General features: G+C 56.0%; 2 protein-coding genes across 2 annotated transcripts in view; both read left to right on the forward strand.

Moving 5' to 3' along the window:
* STIMATE (STIM activating enhancer) overlaps positions 1-13,440 on the forward strand; it is a 48,339-nt gene extending 34,899 nt beyond the window's left edge. Inside the window, exons 4-8 of the mRNA XM_007519202.3 lie at positions 1,666-1,787; positions 5,880-5,992; positions 6,552-6,629; positions 7,683-7,832; positions 10,051-13,440. Coding sequence (XP_007519264.3) covers positions 1,666-1,787; positions 5,880-5,992; positions 6,552-6,629; positions 7,683-7,832; positions 10,051-10,167 — 580 coding nt within the window. The 3' untranslated portion in view covers positions 10,168-13,440. The remainder of the gene's footprint in view (positions 1-1,665; positions 1,788-5,879; positions 5,993-6,551; positions 6,630-7,682; positions 7,833-10,050) is intronic.
* Positions 13,441-14,688: 1,248 nt separating this feature from the next.
* Positions 14,689-19,180, forward strand: MUSTN1 (musculoskeletal, embryonic nuclear protein 1). The gene is made up of 3 exons (XM_016186480.2): positions 14,689-14,745; positions 16,147-16,279; positions 16,470-19,180. The coding sequence occupies exons 1-3, from the start codon at positions 14,737-14,739 to the stop codon at positions 16,574-16,576; spliced, it is 249 nt and encodes an 82-aa protein (XP_016041966.1). The 5' UTR covers positions 14,689-14,736; the 3' UTR covers positions 16,577-19,180.
* Positions 19,181-19,693: the final 513 nt, after the last annotated feature.

Consider the following 19,693-nt stretch of genomic DNA (forward strand, 5'->3'; position numbering starts at 1 on the left):
TCACCTCCTGTGAAGCGACTCCCCTGCAGGTGGGGAGCCGGGGGCTCGAACCGGGATCCTTATTCTGGTCCTTGTGCTTTGCGCCACGTGCGCTTAACCCGCTGTGCTACCGCCCGACTCCCGTTTCTGTCCTATATTTATCCAATAAAATAGAACGAAGAAAGAAAGGTGACTCGGGGTGGGGGTTGTCGGAGGAGAGGAGGAAACCCCATTGGGAGCTGTGGATCGTAGTGCGGGCACCAGGCCCCAGTGATACAACCCTGGCGGCAATTTAAAAAAAATACTTGGGTGCCAGTTGGTAGCACACTGGGTTAAGCACACATAGTGCAAAGCACAAGGACCCACACAAGGATCCCGGTTCGAGTCCCCGGCTCCCCGCCTGCAAGGGGGGTCGCTTCACAAGCGGTGAAGCAGGTCTGCAGGTGTCTGTCTTTCTCTCCCCTTCCCTGTCTTCCCCTCTTCTCTCCATTTCTCTCTGTCCCATCCAACAGCAACAGCAGCAGCAATGACAACAATGGGGAAAAGATGGCCTCCAGGAGCAGTGGATTTGTAGTGTAGGCACCAAGCCCCAGCAATAACCCTGGAGGCAAAATAAAAAATAAAAATACTCACAAATCCCAGGTTAAATAAAAAATCTGGGTACAGGATCCTTGAGGGGAGAAAGCCTTTCCTTTGGGGAGAAGTTGTGTATGTGTGAGCAGATGGAGAGACCTCACCAGAGCTGCAGTCAGTGCAGTGTGCTCTCCTGACCCGCCTCCTGTCTGTCCATCATCTTGCCTTTTCTGTGGAGAGGAAAGTAAATATTTCTAGAGTAGAGTGAATGCATCCCTCTAGAAGTGTCTGCTTGCTCTCGCATCCAAGCCTGGCTGAGCAAGGGCCAGTAGACCTACCCTCTTTGTTTGTTTGTTTGTTTTTTACTTATTTTGCCTCCAGGGTTATCGCTGGGGTTCAGTGCCTGCACTACAAATCCACTGCTCCTGGAGACTATTTTTCCCATTTTAGTTGCCCTTGTTGTTGTTACTGCTGCTACTGTTGTTGGCTAGGACAGAGAGAAATGGAGAGAGGGGGAGAGAAAGACAGACACCTGCAGACCTGCTTCACCACCTGTGAAGCGACCCCCCCCCCCTCGAACCGGGATCCTTATGCCGGTCCTTGCGCTTTGTGCCACGTGCGCTTAACCCACTGCGTTACCGCCCGGCCTCCCAGACCTGCCGTCTTTGGTCTAAGAAACTCCTGAGACCACTTTCTGGGCTGCTCGGGTGTAGGAGGACGTTTGGGGAATGAGCAGAGTTGTTGAGCAGACTGTCTTTTGTCACTAGTTGAGTCTTGTTCCCCTTGGCCTCCCGAGGCTGCTTCCAGACTCTGCGTCTTGTGTTGGGTCCTGGTGTGATAGGAACACTCGGACCCCTTGAAGTTTGCCGTCTGATCCTTCACCCCTCCCTCCAGCCGTGCAGTCCCTGGTGCGCGCCCACGCACGGGCAAGCCTCCTACTGGCCTCCAGAAGCGGGCACGGGACATTCAGGGATCCCTGCGTCCCCAGAACAGGGCAGAGTGCTAGGTCACCAGCCTCAGCCTTGGCCCTTATCAGCGCACAGGGCCCCGCTCGGTGCTTCTCGTCACCCGGGTGGTTCACCTTGCCGGTGTCGCCACACCCTCTCCCTGCAGGTACCTCATCAACTTCCTCCTGGACGCCACTGTGGGCATGCTGCTCATCTACGTGGGCGTGAGGGCCGTCAGCGGACTGGTGGAGTGGCAGCAGTGGGAGTCCCTGCGTTTTGGCGAATATGGTAGGTGACACTTGGGGTGCGGAAGGGACGTCCTGGAGGGCGACTGTGCCCTTCACCCCAAGCTCTCTAGGCCAGGAGGTCAGAAGAAGGTGCAGGAGCTGATGGCTGTTGTGTGTGTGTGTGTGTGTGTGTGTGTGTGTGTGTGTGTTTGGGGTCTGGGCACGACCCTCCTATGAGTGTCAGAGTGTTAGGCTCCTGAGGCACGTGGGTCCCTGCTTCACTGTAGAGGCTCCCACTGTGGTGGCAGGGAAGATGTCAGGAGCCAGGAGACGGTGTGTCACCTTTGCCTTTTCTGCCAGAGGACACTAGGCAACCCCACCTGCAGGGCCAGGAGGCCACCTCACCTTGCCAAACTTTCCACCACAACCATACGAGTGCCTAGCACATGGGAGAGACAGGGCTGCTCTTGGTTTGAGAGTCACTGAGCAGAAAAATGGGGGCAGGGGGTGGGGGGCACTGCCTCTCTCTTAGTCGCATGTCTGTGTGTTCCGTCACTGGAGCTCACAGGCAGGGCTCATCCCCTCCAAGGCTTGCTCTGTCTCCTCTCCAGCCTCTGTCAGGTACCAGTCCCTAGGGACATCGGGGCCATCCCCACACAGACACAATATAGAGAGCCTCTGAGTGCCGGCTCAGCTCAGACCCACTCCCGTCTCATCAGGCCTGCGAGCCACAGCCTGGATAGGAAACCACCTCTGTGCTGACTCCAGGCCCAGATGTGTAACACCTTTTACTCTGCTCCTAGGACAACAGCAGAACGTGGCCTGAGCAGGGCGGCTGGCAAGAGGTAACCCCCTCACGTCTTGCCGACCCCTGGAGATTCAAGACAGAGTGAAGGGCCAGTGGCAGAGTTTCTCTTCTCAGCAAGGACCAAAGCAATGGAGCCTTTGCCCTGAAGAGGGCTCACGGGGCAGGAGGGTGAGAAGGCAGTTGGCATTGTGGATCCCCTCTCTGCCTGCTGGTCAGGCCCCAAACAACACGTGGCTCTGGGCCACGCACTCCCGCAGGGCCCAAGACTCGTAGGGGGCTGATATCTAAAAAGGCAGCTGCTGTGTGGAGCCGGCTGTTGGTGCCTGGGGTATTTCTAGAAATACTAAGTAAGGGTTTGTCTAATTTGAGGAAAGACAAGCTCCGGGCAGGGCTTTTCTTAGGCCCGTCAGCCAATGCCTTGGTGAGTCACTGACTTAAGATAGTGCCCGACACACCACACATGTGCCCATGACTCCAAAGGAGCCTTCAAAGATGTGGCAAGTCATCAGCTGAGCTTGGAGGACACAGATGGACCCCCCCCTCAACACACATGGAGAAAAGCAGCAGTATCCTCCGACGTAGTCCGGGCCCCCAGAGGACGGGGACACAGAGACGCACAGGAGGCTGGTGCTGCCACAGTGAGGTGCCCGGTCTTCCTGTCGCCTCTGGGGACTGTTGGCCATCACGTCCACTGTGATCCTTTCTAGAAGGCAGTGCTCCCAACTGTAGGTGACACTAGTCACATGGCACCTCACAAGCTGGGGGTCAAGAGCAGTTTCCATCCAGGACTCCAGACCCCTGATCGCAACATGTGTTACCTCCATCCCCAAAAACAGACCCAGAAGAAGGAAGGGGGCTGGTTGTTAGCACCTCTCACTTCCATGACCCCTCTATTCACTCGGCCCCTGGCTGCTCCTACCACCGCTGTGGGAGCCGGGCTCCTCAAGCCAGGGTGCCTTCCGGTAAGGCCACCTTCTAGCCCACCCTCCCAGCAGGAGGAAGGCTGACACACTGTGCTTGGTTACCCATTTCCTCGCCTTCTACTGTCTTCTGTTGCTTCTATTGACAGGTGGCCACAATATCAGTGACTTAAAACAACCCCGATTTACTACCTTACAGTTCTGTCATTCAGAAGCCAAACACTGGGTTCAGACCACAGTCAGAGTGCCGCCGGTTCCCTCTGGATCGGTTCCCTGGCCTTTTCCAGCTTCTTGAGGTTGCCTGCTTCCTGCGGCCTGTGCTGAACAGCTGCAGGTGGAGTTTCCCCCGTATGGTACCAAGCCACCCCACGAATCATCCAGGAGGCTCTGCCTGTTTTACTGATAGAAGCAGCTGATTAGCGGGCGGCCTTAGTTGGGCCTGCCTGCAGCCTTAACTTTCCCTGGCGTTGGTACCTGACACATTCACTGTTTCCAACAACTACGGCTTTACAACTCTGTGGAACCACTGTGCTGCTGGGATGTCGGAAAAGGCAGGACATGTTGTTCTGTGCAAAAAAAAAAAAAAAAAAAAGCCTCAGGACGTTTCCAACAGAGGGTAGCTCCCGTCCTGTTAACCGGCCAGACTTTGAGGCAGGAGTTTGGTGTGGGACCCACGACTCTTTTCTGAGGTACATGTAGAAGAGGACGGTACTTCCTAGGCGCTTCCTTTGTCCTGTGAAGAGAGGGTCAACTGCTAACGTGAACACGGGAACTATCAGACAAGCAGATCAAGAAAACAGAGCAGCACGTGCTCTCCCTCCCCCTGTGGCCACACGTAGCCCAGATCACGGGAGGAGACGGAGTGTGTGAGTGGAGGTACCTGGGGTTTGCTTTTCTTTTCCACGGTGTCTTACAACGTATTAAACCATTTAAATGAAATCATGTCTTGGCCCAGACGTGTCTTATGCCAGAAGCAAAAGTACACAGGACACTCTCAGGAGGAGAAGCAGTGATACCTTCCTGTGAGCCATCTGCACGCTTCTCCTGAGGTTTTCCAGAAAAGGGAATGGCGGGTTTTGCCCATTACATCGGCGTGAAGACATTCACGGAGTGCAGCTGGCACACTCCTCCAGCACCTGGACACAGTTAGCTACAGAGAGTCCAGTGAGAAACTGTTATGCTCTTGGGGTTGATTCTCTTCCCATAGTGCACTGGGCTTTTCCCTCATCTGAAATGTTAAGCCTCCTGCCACCACCATCCCCTTCTGGCCTGCTGGGGCCAGGCAGCTCTGGCAAAGCTTCCAGAGGAGTAGGGTGCGAGAGGGGCCTGGCCACTTCCCGCCTTCTCATCTCTCCTGGGTCACCCACTTGTGTGGTTCCATTGCTCCTCCCTTGTGGTTCTACCTGTCACCTCAGAAGACAGTCATGGGGACCTCCATGGCACTACTGCCTCAGATATCTGGCCAGTTAGCAGGATGGGAGCTACTGAGCTATTGGAAAAGTCATGAGGTATTTTTGCACAGAAAAATGTGTCATTCCTCTTGCGACAACCCACCGGCATAGTGGCTCCACAGAGATATCAAAATCTTAGTCTCTGGAAACAGTGAATGTGTCAGGTAACAACTCTCTCTGGAAGCACTGAGCCTCCCCCTTCATCCGGTCCCTTGAAACGTTGTGAAGGTGCCACACTGGTGTCCCCCAGTATGGACTCTGGGGACCCCTTCCCTGATGGGGTCACAGCTCATCGCCTCCCACCCCCTTGCCTTGAGGGTCTCTCTAAGGGTCTTCCCCTTTTCTTCGTGTCCACAGTCTAAGGTGGATTCTTTATGAATTCCCTGATGAGAATTCCACTGGGTCAGTCTTTTTTTTTTTTTCCCTCTGAGGCTGAGGGCCACAGGAAAGTGGTGGGGAGGGGGAAGTAGGAAGTGTCTGTAGAGGATGGGACATGAAAAAAAGTTTGTTTGAGGCCTTCATATTTCAAAAACACTGGCTACTTGTGGATGGATCACACCACAGTCACTGGAAACATCAACAAAGGATAATAATAGCAGTCTTGCTTCACAGGGCCTCTGCTGCCAACAAACAAAAAGGAACAAGCCTTTCTGAGCCCCAGAGACCGGCTCTTACTCGCTATGGTACTTTCTAACTGTATCCTAGAACCTGCTAAAAAAAAAAGCCACTCTGCTCTCTCCAAATTAGGGATTCTCTCTGGTTTTGTTTAAGCCACCCACCCACACTCGTCTTTTGGGATGGGGTGATTCTTGATGTTTTTTTGTGGGGCCTCGTTAAGTCGCTCTAGAGCCAGTGTCCTGGGCCAGATGGATTTAAGGGCTCACGGGAATGAAGGGGGCAGAGCCAGGGTACCTGCCTAGCCCCCCCCCCCCCATGTCTGACCCCCATGACTGAGTGCCCGCCTCCCCTCGCAGGAGACCCTCTACAGTGTGGAGCCTGGGTCGGGCAGTGTGCACTGTACATCGTGATCATGATCTTTGAGAAGTCTGTCGTCTTCATCGTCCTCCTCATACTGCAGTGGAAGAAGGTTGCGTTACGTCTCTGTGGCTGAAGCAGGAAGTCTTTCCTCAGTCCTCCCTTCCCCGCCCCAACCCCATTGGAACATTGTGGTGGTTTTTTTTTTTGTTGTTGTTGTTTTGGCATTATCTTTATTTATTGTATAGAAACAGCCAGAAATTGAGAGGGAAGGAGAAGACAGGGAGAGAGACAGAGACACCTGCAGCATGGCTTCACCACTCACAAGGCGTCCCCCTGGCAGGTGGGGACTGGAGGCTCAAACCCAGGTCCTGGGACATTGTGACATGTACACTCAACCATCCAGCCCTGGACCATTTTATTTTTCAACTTTTAAGTATGATCCCTCCAATCCCTGAAGCCATGATTTCCACATCAGAAGGAAAAGCCTGAGGGGAGACTGCTAGAGGTCTAACTGTTCCGGGTGGGTGGGTCCTTCTGGTCAGACCTGCACATGAGACTGTTCCCATCAGAGCTCTGGGAGGTGTATCGGAGCCAGGACCCTTGTAAGCATCCTGGGCGATTTCTCTGTGGTCTCCCCCCACCTCACGGGCATCTGCTTCCCCTTACAGGTGGCCCTGCTGAATCCCATTGAGAACCCGGACCTGAAACTCGCTATTGTCATGCTGATCGTCCCCTTCTTTGTCAATGTCAGTTCCAGATTGCATTTCTTTTCTTTTCTTTTTTTTGCCTTCACGGTTATCTCTGGGGCTTGGTGCCAGCACTGTGAATCCACTGTTCCCTGCTCCCTGTGGCCTTTTTTTTTTTTTTTTTTCTTTTCATTCAGTAGAACAGAGAGAAATTGAGAGGGAGAGGGAGAGAGAAGATAACCTGCAGACCTACTTCATCATTTGTGAAACTCCCCCCAAAGGTGGGGAGCGGGGGGCTTGAACCCAGGCCCTTGTACGTATCCTTACGTATAGTCCTATGTGTGCTTAACCAGGTGCGCCACCTCCCAGCCCCAGTTTGTTCCCTGCTTCCTGGCGTTCCAGTTACACTTCTGAGTCAGTCCAAAAATCACCGGGTAGCCCTAGGGGTCCTCAGTGAGCACTGTCGCATCCCCACCCCCCACCTCAGACCTGGAAATGGTGGGATTGCTTCCTCCCCAGCCAGACCCCTGCTCCAGGTGCAAGAGCTAGGAACTAGGACCTTTCCCTTCCTGCCGGTGAGCCCCTGCCCAGGGGCATCACCCCATATGGGACCGTTAGGCACTCATTTCACTTCAGCTACTCCTGACACAGGAGCTTCCAGAGAAATGTGTGAGCAGACAGGCTACAGGTTAGGAAGTCGCTGGAGTGGTGAAGGAACCTGTGGTGGCAGATGTGCCACCCAGCTACTCAGCCAGAGGCACCAGAGCCAGGAGCAGACACCTTGCTTCTGACACCATTCTGCCAACAGTGGGGCAGCACCCAGAGGAGCTGTCCCGGCACTTACCTCAGCAAAGCTCTTTTGGGGTGGACTGGGCAGGGCTTCTTTTTTTTTTTTTTCTTGCCAGTTCTCTGATGAGAAAACCAAAGAGAAGGCAAGAGAGATAGTGAGTCTCTTCCTAAGAGACTGAGAGATGACAGGAGGACTGGGCAAGGTTTTCCTTTCCCTGGTCCACAGCTTGTGATCCAGGGGTGGGGGGGCGGAGACTGCTCTCCTCTGTCCCCACAGACGACTGACTATCCCAGAGTCACCTGCGCCTTTCCCCTCCTCCACAGGCTTTCATGTTTTGGGTAGTGGACAATTTCCTCATGAGGAAGGGGAGGACGAAAGCAAAGCTTGAAGAAAGAGGAGCCAGTCAGGACTCAAGGAATGGGAGCAAGGTCCGCTACCGGAGGGCTGCGTCCCACGAGGAGTCAGAGTCTGAGGTAGGGCCCAGCCTGTACACCACCAGCCCCTGGAGGCCTGTGGTCTGTGCTGACATCCGGTGTTTTCTTGAGCGCTGGGTTGCAGCACCCGCCAAGGGGAGGGAGCAGAAGCTGACCCCTGCCACCCAGCAGGACCCTGTCCTGGCTGCCCGTGGACCTTCCTAGGATAGGGAGGACGGGCATCTGGTGGGGCTGACTTGCCTCTCACAACTGCACACCACCACCGCCGCCACACGCCAGCCCACCCCATCAGTAGGGAGAGACGGGAAAGGAAGGAGCTGATTTGCTGCAGGGAAACTGGCCAGGAGCCTCGTGGGCTTGCCCACTGACCGCGAAGCATGAAGATGTTTAAACTCCACCACCACTGAAGAGGAAGGGAAGTGTTGGCGAGGCCAGCTGGAAGCCTCTGAAGTGCAGTTGGTAGCCAGATCTCCAAAAGGAGCCGTGTCTCCCCCTTAGCCTCAGGTTTCGTAGTTCAGAGGTTTGAGCTTCAGGACGACGGTCACAGACAGCACGAAGGCAAGGAGGTGTGTGCTGGGAGCCCGCCGGCTCCGTTTCCTGCATCCTCTCCCCAACAGCAGTCACAGAAGTGACTAAGGTGATAGCTTTCTCTTTGGCCTCCAGGGTTAGTGCTGGGGCTCAGTGCTGGCACTATGAATCTACCGCTCCAGGCAGCCATGTTTTTCCACTTTATTGGATAAGAGAGAGAAATTAAGAGAGGAGGGAGAAAGATAGACACCGGCAGACCTGCTGAGCATTTCCCTGCAGGTGGGGAGTGGGAGCTCGAACCCAGATTCTTGCGCTAGTCCTTGCGTTTTGTACTACGTGCACTTAACTGGGTGTGCCACCGCCAGGCCCCGGAGGTGTAGATACCTCTCCCACGAGGCTGTCACACTTGGTGTGAAGGTGTTGGGGGTGAAGGTGAAAGCCCACTCAGAACCTTGTCACACCGCGCCGTGTTCTGGGGTGGAGGCGTTAACACAGTCCTGCCTCACCCCTGGGATAGTCCTCCGCTCCATGGGACATCCGGCGGGGAGTTTGGAAAGCTGAGCAGATGGGCGGGACGGAGGCGAAGCCCGTGTTTTCCTCAGGTGTCCCTCAGTCTGGTCAGAGCTCAATGAAGGTGCACGAGTGACAGGCGCAGGCAGCTGTACTTGGGCGGTCGCCATCATCGGGTTGGCCCCTGGGTGACACCGCGAGGACCATTGTAGTCAGAGCAGCGTGCTCGGGCAGGGAGGATGGAATGGCAAGAAGTCGGATGCTGGCGAAGACGAGCGTGATCACAGGCAGGCACTTCGTGGTCCAGGCAGAGGGATCAGGATGTGCCTGTGCAGGCAGGCTGTCGGGAACCAAAGTGGGTGTTTAATCTGAGGCTCGAGGCTGGAGACAGGAAGCCCTGCAGGGAGGGGCAGGGGCCCAGGAGACGTGGGGCTGCCATCCCGCTCATGTCCTCCCCGTTCCCTTGCTTGAGTGCACTCTGAGTCTTTCCCGCCTGACCTGGGCTGTGCCCATCCTCCCCTGCGCTCAGGTCTGAGGGGCCAGGCAAGTGGGTGGGAATGGCTGGCGCGTCCTGGGTGACCTCGGTGTGCGGCTGAGTGTTTCAGGGACTCGGGAAAGCGCAAGGCTGGTGTCTGTACTTAGAAATTACAGAGCGTCACACCAAGAGACAGACGGACACAGACACACACACTCCCTTTCCCCGAGTGGGTGGCCCCCGCGGCTGTTTTCTGTTCCCTTCGGAAGGGTTTTGTTCGGCTTATCTTTGTCACGTCTAAGACATCTTCAGGGACCTGGGACTGCGTGTGTTTCGGTGGGTTTCTGCCAGGATGGCATTGGGCCGCAGGTCCCTGCTGAATTTGCTGATGGGTGTTCAGCCCCAGCTGGAGGGAGAAGTGGGGAGACCTGGCCAAAAGGAGGGCCAGCCTCTGGACTCGGCTCCAGAAACGTTCCCCACCCCCACCCCCGTGCCTGTCACCAGCGTGCCATCCTCTTGTTTGGCACAACAGCCTGGAGGATGCCTGTCTGATAGCTGTTGGGCATCTGTGGGGTGGATCGAGGTAGGAGAGCCGGTCATCCCCAGGCAGAGTGAGGCCTGGGCTGGCCCAGCTTCTCAAGCCTTAAAGGGGGGAGGCTGGCGCTTGGTGGCGAGAGGCCAGGGAGGACAGATCATAAGGCACTGCAGACGCTCACTCGGGACCGTGCCTCTCACCCACCTCAGATCCTGATCTCAGCCGATGACGAGATGGAGGAGTCCGACGTGGAGGAAGACCTCCGCAGACTGACCCCCCTGAAGCCTTCAAAGAAAAAGAAGCACCGCTTCGGGCTGCCCGTATGACACATTGGCGTGCTCGGGGTCAGGCTGGGGCCCCGCTGGCTGCCGGGTCAGCGGACGGGGGCCCCTGGGCATCCTCCTCCCCATCTCTCTCAGCCCCTCCTCTTCTACCTCCACTCCTCTTGCTGTCTCTGCCCACTCCCAGATTACTGTGACGAGAGAGGGAAGAGGAGCCAGCACTGAGGGGGCCGAGGCCACCGGAAGGCCCTGCTCAGTTGCACTACAAACACTGACCAAATATGCAAGTGAGGTGTTCTGTTTGTTGTCCCAAACCTTGCCGTGGGGGACCCAGAGCCCCGTCCTGTGTCTGTCAGGGTGGTAATGAGGGCGAGGACACACGTGAGTTTGCAGAAGGAACAGGTCTGGGCTGCAAGTCACTCATTGACCAAGTTGAAGCGCAAATGCTTTCTTCCTCGAAGTGGCTTTTGTAACTATTGATTTCTAAAGCCGGATTTATGAGCTGTCACAGCGTTCCTGTTTTTCGAGTACGTGTTGACTTCCTATTGGGACTAATGGGCAAAACATAGGTTTTTTTTAAGTCTTCCGTATGCTATCGACTTTTATATTTTTAAGTTATATTTTCATACTATTGTATTTAAAAACTCTTTTTAATCCCCAAAGAAATGGGTTTATTTGCCTTTTGTGGGATGAGACTAGGTGGGAGGGAAAGTTGGGAGGTTTTTGTTGTTGTTGTTGTTGTTGTTGTTGTTTGTTAGTTCTTATTGGCATCGTGTTAGGTAACCTCTCACAATGAGATGAGGGAAATAACCCTGCCGGGAAAGATCACGGGGCCTTATTAGAAATCAGCAAACCCAGTGGTTCCGTCAGGGTCAGACCTGGGCTTGAGGGAACCGCTTCCAGGATGGAGCCACGCTTATGAATTCCTCAGCATGTCTGCTGGCAGGTCAGAGGGACCAAGTAAGAGAGTAAGAGCCTACGAGTCTGTGTGTCCAGAGAAACGGAGACCGTTTGGCTGGTCTTGTCTGTGGCCGGCTTCTTTTCAGAGGCTCCAAGTCTGACCTTTAAAATACAGTCTTGACCTCCTTGTACCCACCACTGCAGCTCGCAGAGAACCAGCCTCTGGACTCGGCTCCAGGAACGTCCTCTTGGGTGTCGTTCCCCGCGCCTGTCACCGGCGTGCCATCCTCTTGTTTGGCACAACAGCCTGGAGGATGCCTGTCTGATGGCCGTTGGGCATCTGTCTATGGGGTGGATCGAGGTAGGAGAGCCCGTCATCCCCAGGCAGAATGAGGTGCCTCTGGGGGACATGCCTCAGCTGGGGCACGGCTCCCCGTGGCTTTGGGCGTCTGCTCTCCCGGGAACCCGCCCTGTGGTGAAGCACTAGGACGGAGTGGCTCAGTGTTTTGTCATAGCCCAGAGGCGGCATGAACATCCGGGAACAGGAATCACGCCGCTAGTGTGTGGACTAGACATGAGACAGGTGCAGGGGGACCGTACCACCCAGAAACTTCTTTCCAGACCTCCATAAAAAAGGCTTCGTGTAAGCCTGTTCCGTTTAACTGTGCTATGTGGGCCGAACCATTAAGCCTTGAGATACTTTCTCCCTTCTTTCTTCAACTGGCCAGAGGGCAGAGAGGAGCCAAGACCGTAACTGCAGAAGGGGGTGACTCTGTCAATAAAGGGGTGTGGCTGCAAAGAGGGCAGGCTGGGCAGCGTGTGAAGTTGGAGCTGGTGTCCACCGCCACATGGCTCTGCTCGTTTCACTGTCTTCTGCCCCCTCCCGTCCCGTCCCGTCCCGTCCCGTCCCGTCCCGTCCCGTCCCGTCTGCACGGGCGGCTCTGAGCGGCTGGAGGCTGGTCACGGCGCTCACTTTGAGGAGGGCCGGGATCCACGATGTTCCTGGCAGGCGGCAGCCCCTTGGGGGCATCACAGGCTCTCCTTACTTCATCTCGCTTCGAACGACCTGTTGGAGTGAGCTGTCTCCTGCACCTTCCCGGGTCTCAGAACTACAGCTGTGGCTCCCGTCTTTGTTTGTTGGGTCTCTGTTTGCTTTCCATTTTCAGTCTCGAGCTCCTAACATTCCACACTGGGATCAAGGGGTAAAAGAAGGAAACCGGGGTGCCGGGGGGGGGGTACATAAACCTTGGAGGACCCACTCATCCAGAGGCTTCTCCCGGCTCCTCCTGGGCAGTGGGTTTGCAAGGCGGGGTGGTAGGCAGGCCTGCTCTCCCCTCTATCCTGCTCTTCAGTGAGGGCTCTAGCCTGTGAGTCGCAGCGGTGTGCCTGGCCAACTCGAGGATGGAGGTCTGATCAGAGAGGACTCCGTAGCACAGACTTGGGCAGTGTGTGTGCTTGGTCTCCCGTGTGTCTGTGTGTGTGTGTGTGTGTGTGTGTGTGTGTGTGTGCGCGCGCGCGCGCACATACACGTGTATATGGCCTACACTTTCATGTTCACTCACTCACACAGTTGATAGCCCCTCGGTGCCCCTCCTGCAGCCGGGGTGCCGTCTGTCTGCGCGAGAGCGGAGGCAGAAGGCCTTGGTCAGGACCTGTTCCCCAGCTGTCCGTCCTCCCTGGGACGAGTCCCCTCACCGCCCATTCCAAGGTGCCTTATGAAGCGCAGCTCTTCACTCGGCCACGTGGCAGGCAGCCCTGAGCTAAAGAAGCGGCGGGGCGTCAGCTGGACACTGCGAGTCACCAGTGTGATCTAGGCCCCGGCCTTGCCACTCGTGACCGACTCTCGAAAGCCCTTCCTGGCAACAGTGAGTCACGGCTTCATGTGGACCTGTTGCCCCCCCTTCGGCAGCGTGGGCCTGCAGGTGCCCCAGGGACCTGGAGCAAACTCTGACCGCTGGCTGCCCACTCTGGGCTTTCCCTGAGCAGCGCGGCCACCTAGCGAGGTGTGGGACTGTCCTGTGGGAATCTCACATGATCCCAGGCAGAGGCGGAGAGCCATCTGTGTTCATCTATAAGAAGCCGGCAGCCCTGCAGGGCAGTGCACCCAGTGAAAGGCTTCTGTATGACGGGAGCAGCTAGTTCTGATACCAGGGGTGGGGTGGACGAGTTGGTTTCATTTGATTTCTCTCTTCGTGACATTTATGGGCAGTCATGTGACCTCTGTGAGCAAATCATGGCCTGCTTCTGCTGCCCTCCCTGCGGGGGGGGTGTTTAATCAGTGATCAAACTGTTGTGATTTACAGAAACACGTTTTTGAAATGAAAGGGAAGGGAAGATGATGTACTCACACTGTAAAATGGTTTACAAATAAAGTTTGACATCTTACTGCTTTTTTTAAGAAAAAGAAAACAGAACCCATCACGGTTGTCGCTGTTGCTTGTGTGGAGTTGGAACGGCACATGTCATGACTGGGTCAAAAATGTCCCCAGGGAGTTATAAGACTGTCCCCAGAAAAAAATCGGGCAGGAACGAACCATATATAGCCTCGTGGCAGGAGTGGGGTCCCAAATACGGTGAGGAAGCAAGAGGCTCTCGCCTTTGTACTTCCCCATGCGGAGGGATGGACAGCCCACATCCCGGGACTGGAAGGCGGGCACCTTCCTGGGCAGAGTCAGCTGTGGGGGTGACGCTGGAGCTCCCTGAGCGTGAACTTCGGGGTCCTGGGCTTATGCCTGCAGCTGTCCCAAAGCAGAGGTGCCTCATGTCAGCACTTGTCTTAGGTCTGGGACAGGTCGGGGGTGAGTAATGGGGGCAGAGGGGTAGTGTTAAGAAATGACAGCAGTGGAGTGGCATTTGGAATAACCAAATGTCAGCGCCTGGTTGGGTTCCGTCTGCCTGGAGCCTTCAAGGATAAAAATAATCTCTTTCATAAACTGACAAGGAGCTTTGATGTGTGTGTGTGTGTGTGTGTGTGTGTGTGTGTGTGTGTGTGTGTGATCCATCTGGACAGGCCTTGAACAACAACTTCCCCACGCCCACCCCAGACTTGGACGACACCTCCCCCCACCAGGCCCCCGGGGCCTCACCTTTGAAGGTCAGGGTGTTGAGGAACCCCCAGCAGACAACTCGGTGACCTTCAGAGGAGCCTTTGGACCCAGCTTCCCTCCACAGCTCACTCTTCCCACCCCTTTTCAGCAGCCAGCTTCCCCCTGGCCTGTGGCCTCGTCTTGGGCTCTCCCTGCTTCCTCTCACCAGCTTCTCCATCTCCCCACCACCACCTCCTTCATCCCTGGGAGCCAGAGAGAGGAGGGGACATCGGCAGAAACCCAGGCGGAGCCGCCCCCCCCCCCAGGTTCCCCTTGGCCCTAGGTTATTGACCTTTGCACCAGCGGTCACCCCTGAGCTAACCACTGAGCACCCCGAGAACACATGGTCCCGAGCATCAGGAGGGAAGCAGAGTCTCTCCTCTGGCATCCCCAGGCAGGCTGCGGGGCTCAGCGAGTCCCTATCATTATCCAAGAATAAACTCTGAAGCCAGCAGCTTGGGGGGGAGGGTCTGATTCATTGAGGAGCCCGCCCATCAGAGGAGGGAGTGACTTCCCAGCCTGGCAAGTGGATATATAAGCTCTGGAGGGCTGAGCGCTGCTCACTTCTCTCCCACCGGCGGCCACCTGCCAGAGGGCACCCTTGGAGCGGCGTTCCACAGCACCCACCATGTCTCAGGTAGAAGGGCCCTCAGGCCACCATGGTTCCCAGGAATTGGGAGTGGAGAACCGGACGCTGCCCCGTGCTGGCAGCTGCAGCTCATCCTGGGCCCCAGACACGACCACAGCAGATGTCGTGTGACCTCTGGGAGGGGGCCTCCAGGGAGTACAGCCCTGCCCCCAGCTCAGCCCCGTGAGCCCCTGCTTGGCACACAGTCACAGTATTCAGTGGGCTGTCAGGAACGGGAGGGAAGGCGAGTGTGATGTGTCAGGATCACCACACGTGCCTTTATGTTTGTGTGTCTGTCGTGTCGTGTGTAGGGGTGTGTCCACGTGCAGCTGTATCTCGTAGGGACAGAGCAGCATGGCTAAGCTTTCTCCCCAGTAGCCATGTCTGCTGTGGGTATAGAGTCTAACCTTCGGAGCCCAGCTTGGGCTCAGAAACCAGGGAGTCGGGGTTGGGCAGTACCGCAGTGGGTTAAGCGCAAAGCGCAAGGACCGGCATTAAGGATCCTGGTTCGAGCCCCCGGCTTCCCACCTGCAGGGGAGTTGCTTCACAAGTGGTGAAGCAGGTCTACCGGTATTTATCTTTCCTCCTCTCTGTCTTCCCCTCCCCTCTCCATTTCTCTCTGTCCTATCCAACAATGATGACATCAATAACAATAATAGTAACTACAACAATAAGGGCAACACAAAGGGAATAAATAAATAAATACTTAAAAGAAAGAAAGAAAACGGAATCCCTGCACCTGCCCCCAGGGATTAAGAAGGAATCTGACCCCAGGCTGCCGGGTGCCTGAGGCTGAGGGCTAGGGAGCTCTGAGCAGGCATGCCTGGCTTTGGAGGAACACACACACTAGTCAGCCCAGGGGAGGGTTGTGGGTGCTGACTTTGTGTTTTGATTTGGGGCATCTGACTCCTCTACTCCATTCCCACCTCAAGACACACTGGTAGCTTAAGGGAGAGGGCCAATCCCCAAGAATTCCTGGCCACACAGTGAGTAGGTCTGAGAGTTACCCAAGGCTTCGAAATGCAGCCTCAAAGCCCTGCCACTCCCCTCTGCCTGCCTGCTGTGTCCATGCCTGAGCTCAACGTGTGTGTGTGTGTGTGTGTGTGTGTGTGTGTGTGTGTGTGTGTGTGTGTGTGTGTGTGGAGAGAGGTTGGGTGTGTATGTGTGTGTGTGTGTAGAGAGAGGCTGGGTGTGTGTGTGGACGCAGTGAGGCCAGTCTGGGAGAAGGGCAGAGAGACGGTGTGTGGGGGGGGGATGGGGGGGTGGGTGGAGTAGAATTAGGAGGGCTTCCTGGAAGACGAGTAGGGCTTGAATTGACTTGAGGGATCTCACGACCGTGACCCAGAAGTGGGAAGCGGATGTCCACCTCAAGGGGGGCTGGTTGTGAGATGAGGCTCTGGGACCCCCAAGGCTGGCCCTCAGGAAGGCCCCATCAAGAAGAAGCGCCCCCCTGTGAAGGAGGAGGACCTGAAGGGGGCTCGATGGAACCTGAACAAGAACCAGGAGATCAAGTCCAAGACCTACCAGGTCATGCGAGAATGCGGTGAGTGTTCTCCAGGGCCGCGGCGGCGGGGAGCTCCCGTGTGCACTGGCGGGTGGGGACTGGCAGGAGTGGGAGTTGGATCCTCTTCTGAGAACCCAGAGCTGCTGGGCCCAGGGAGGCTACTAGCCACAGAAGGGGCCTTGCGTCGTGAGGGAGCTGAGCTGGCCCCTGACCACATCACCCCTTGCAGAGCAAGCTGGCTCCACGGCCCCATCGGTGTTCAGCCGTGACCGCACAGGCTCCGAGACCGTCTTTGAGAAGCCGAAAGCTGCACCGGCCAAAAGCGTCTTTGGCTGAGAAGCGCACGTCCCTGCCCCTCGCCACCGCCAGCACCTAGACCAGAGCTTTGCCCAAGAGCTTCCTTTTTCAGGCCAGAGGACGCCTTTTTTAAAAAATTTTTTTATTTATTATGTAATTCCCCCCCTTTTGTTGCCATCGTCGTTGTTAGTGCTGTCATTGTTGTTGGGTAGGACAGAGAGAAATGGAGAGAGGAGGGGAAGACAGGAGGACAGGAGGAGAGAAAGATAGACACCTGCAGACCTGCTTCACCACCTGGTGAAGCGACTCCCCTGCAGGTGGGGAGCGGGGGGACTCGAACCGGGATCCTTACGCTTTACGCCACGTGCGCTTAACCCGCTGCACCACCGCCCGGCTCCCGATGGCTGGATTTTAAAAAGTTACTTTAAAAATAGCTTTTCAGGGAGAGAGACAGCCAGAAAAATTAGTTGGCCTCAGAGAGCTGTCAGGAATCACTGTGGAAGGACACTCACTCCTTCCAGGCAATTAACACATGACAGTCGTTACAGGTCTGCATGACAAATGGTACATTTACACATGGCTACGAGTGCCAGCACATGGCAGGTGCCAGCTAGTGTGAGAGCGGTGTGCACAGATGCAGAAGCCGCGAACTCTGGAGTCCCAGAAGCCGTGAGCTGCTCACCCTTCACGTGCCCACCACAGCCAGGTAGAAATACCTGTGAAAACTGGCCGTACCTGTGGAACTGGCCGTACCAGCACCTGCACATGGAACACGTCCTGGGCAACCAGTTGCCATGGGGAGTAGACCCACAATGCTTTTTATGCACCTCATGCTCACAGTTGCGTTCGTAGGGGGCAGGGCAGGCGCATAGAAGCCCAGCACGCACGTGCTGCCACTCAGACAGCAGGTTTTGTTGAGCAATTTACTGTCCCGGATTCTCAGGGCACTCACTGAGCAGGGTGAAGATGAACAGCGGGCTCGTCCCGGGACCCACTGCTACCATCTCCACCGGCCAGGCCTGTGTGCCGTGCAAGTTCACTGCGGGCCAACCCGGCAACAATTCCAAAGCCCAGAGGACACCTCTTAACCTGCTGCCTCTGGGACTTTGGGGAGGGCCTCGGAGGTTAATGGGGTGTCGTTGTGGCCACTGCCACATTCTAGAAAGAACCTTGGATGTGAGAACTTGGCACTGACCTGTATGACTTCAGGCTGTTCTCTTTCTCAAGCCTCAGTACCCCCCTTACATAAACCAGAGAATTAAGCTGGAGCCTATTGTATGTGTCTCACACTACCCCCCACAAAAGCCAAGATGCTTCCCAAAGCTCTGTGGGACCCAGGGATCTCCAAGCTCCCTCCCATCTGTGCCCTTGACTGCCTTCTTGCCAGCTTGTGCCCCCTGAGACAAAGCCAGGAAAAGGCTCCTCTGGCCAGTGGCGTTCCACTTCCTGAACTACTTTCTCCTCCCAGATGCAGGCTGACACTCTCTCTGGCCACTCTGGCAGCCTTGTCCTTCCAAGGGCACACCAAGCCTCAGGCAGCGTGCCACCCTTCCTCATCAGGCCCATACATCACAGGACTGTCAGATTCAGGGGACTTCAGAAGCCAGCAAGACCACAGACAGGCTGACAGTGGCTTCTGGGCTGAGCTGGCAGGGTCTGACCCAGGACTGGGGCCTGCAGGGAAAGTCCCTCCTGTCCCCTGGGCAGGTGTCATACTGGCTGCCAGGAGCCCTTTCCACCTTCCCAGCCAGCCTGGCCTCCTTATATAGCTGTTTCCCAGTGTTCAGTGCTCCAAAGGAGCTGACCTCTTATGGCAACGGGGTCTGGGCTTGGTCTCTGGGCTCCTGGGGCAGGCTGTTCCCCCAGGCTACCGGAGGGTTGTGCTCCCCTGTGTAGTCTCAGCCCTACTCAGAGCCAGAGGGCCACGGGGTGCAGAGGTACACACGAGTGAACCTTCCTGCTGTCCTCATGCTCATAACTGGGAACACGCACTTACGGCCACAGACACGACACCAGAGCCCACGTCCCTCCCCCAGGGCAAAAGCTACTGGCATTGATGGAGGCGAGGCTCTTCCCTTGAGAGATCCCAGCCCTCTGGAAGTCAGTCACTGCCCCAGAGCCCCCCACATGGGACCCCAAGAACACTCACCCACCCACACATAAGCCAACCTGGCTTGATTTCAAGATTGGGTACCCGGCCATGCTTCTCTGAAGCACCTTCCTCCCATCTGTGATCACAGACTCGGGCCCTGGGCTTTCCTGGGCCCACCGGGGTGATGGCATCAGCTGTAGCCAGATGACTTCATCTTTAGTCACTCTGTTGCGAGTTTTGATAAAAGCTGCATTTCATCGTTATTAAAGGACCTGAAACAAATTGCCCATGATCCTACCCTAGGCCCTTGGGCTGCACTCCCCTGGGTCCGGGCTCCTGACAGCGGCCCTGCCTCAAGTCTCCCGATGGCCGACCGTCCAGCCTGCCCTTTCTCACACACAGGTGGGGTTTCCTAGGCTCCACTACCATGACCGGCCTTCACACGGGTCACCTGAGTGTGGCCACCACAACACCTGACCTCCCTTCACGAGTTCTGTGTGGCTTAGCTTTTTGCCTTCTGTCTCAGGATTTTTCTCAATAAATTCCCAGAAGCAATTCCTGTGGACTGCTTGATGGCTTGTGTTTATAATGTCAATGGGCAGTCTTGGTCTGGGCAACACAGAGCCCTGGCTAGGGGAGTGGGGCCCGGACAGACCTCTCTCGGGCCTGGCAGCTCTCACCCCACTCAGACACCTCAGCGGCTTCTCAGAGCCTTTGGGCCCCCACTGCCCACTCATACCCCCCCCCCACCAGACGCCACCACTAATCATAATCTCCCTCCGGTGAGCTAGTGGCGAGCTGGCAGCTCACTTTGAATCCCTGAACTCTACAGAGCTTGCTGGTGGAGGGTGCCAGGCAGTGGCACATCTAGTTAGGTGCACAAAGTACTAAGCACAAGGACCTGCCCAGGGATCTGGGTTTGAGCCCCTGCTCCCCACTTGCATGGGGGAAGCTTCATAAGTGGCGACGCAGGTCTGTAGGTGTCTCTCTCCCTCTCTGTCTCACCCTCCTCTCAATTTCTCCCTGTCCCATCCAATAAAATGGGAAAAAATGGCCACCAGGAG

Source organism: Erinaceus europaeus, chromosome 12, assembly GCF_950295315.1.
Source record: "Erinaceus europaeus chromosome 12, mEriEur2.1, whole genome shotgun sequence".
NCBI classification, from domain to species: Eukaryota; Metazoa; Chordata; class Mammalia; order Eulipotyphla; family Erinaceidae; genus Erinaceus; species Erinaceus europaeus.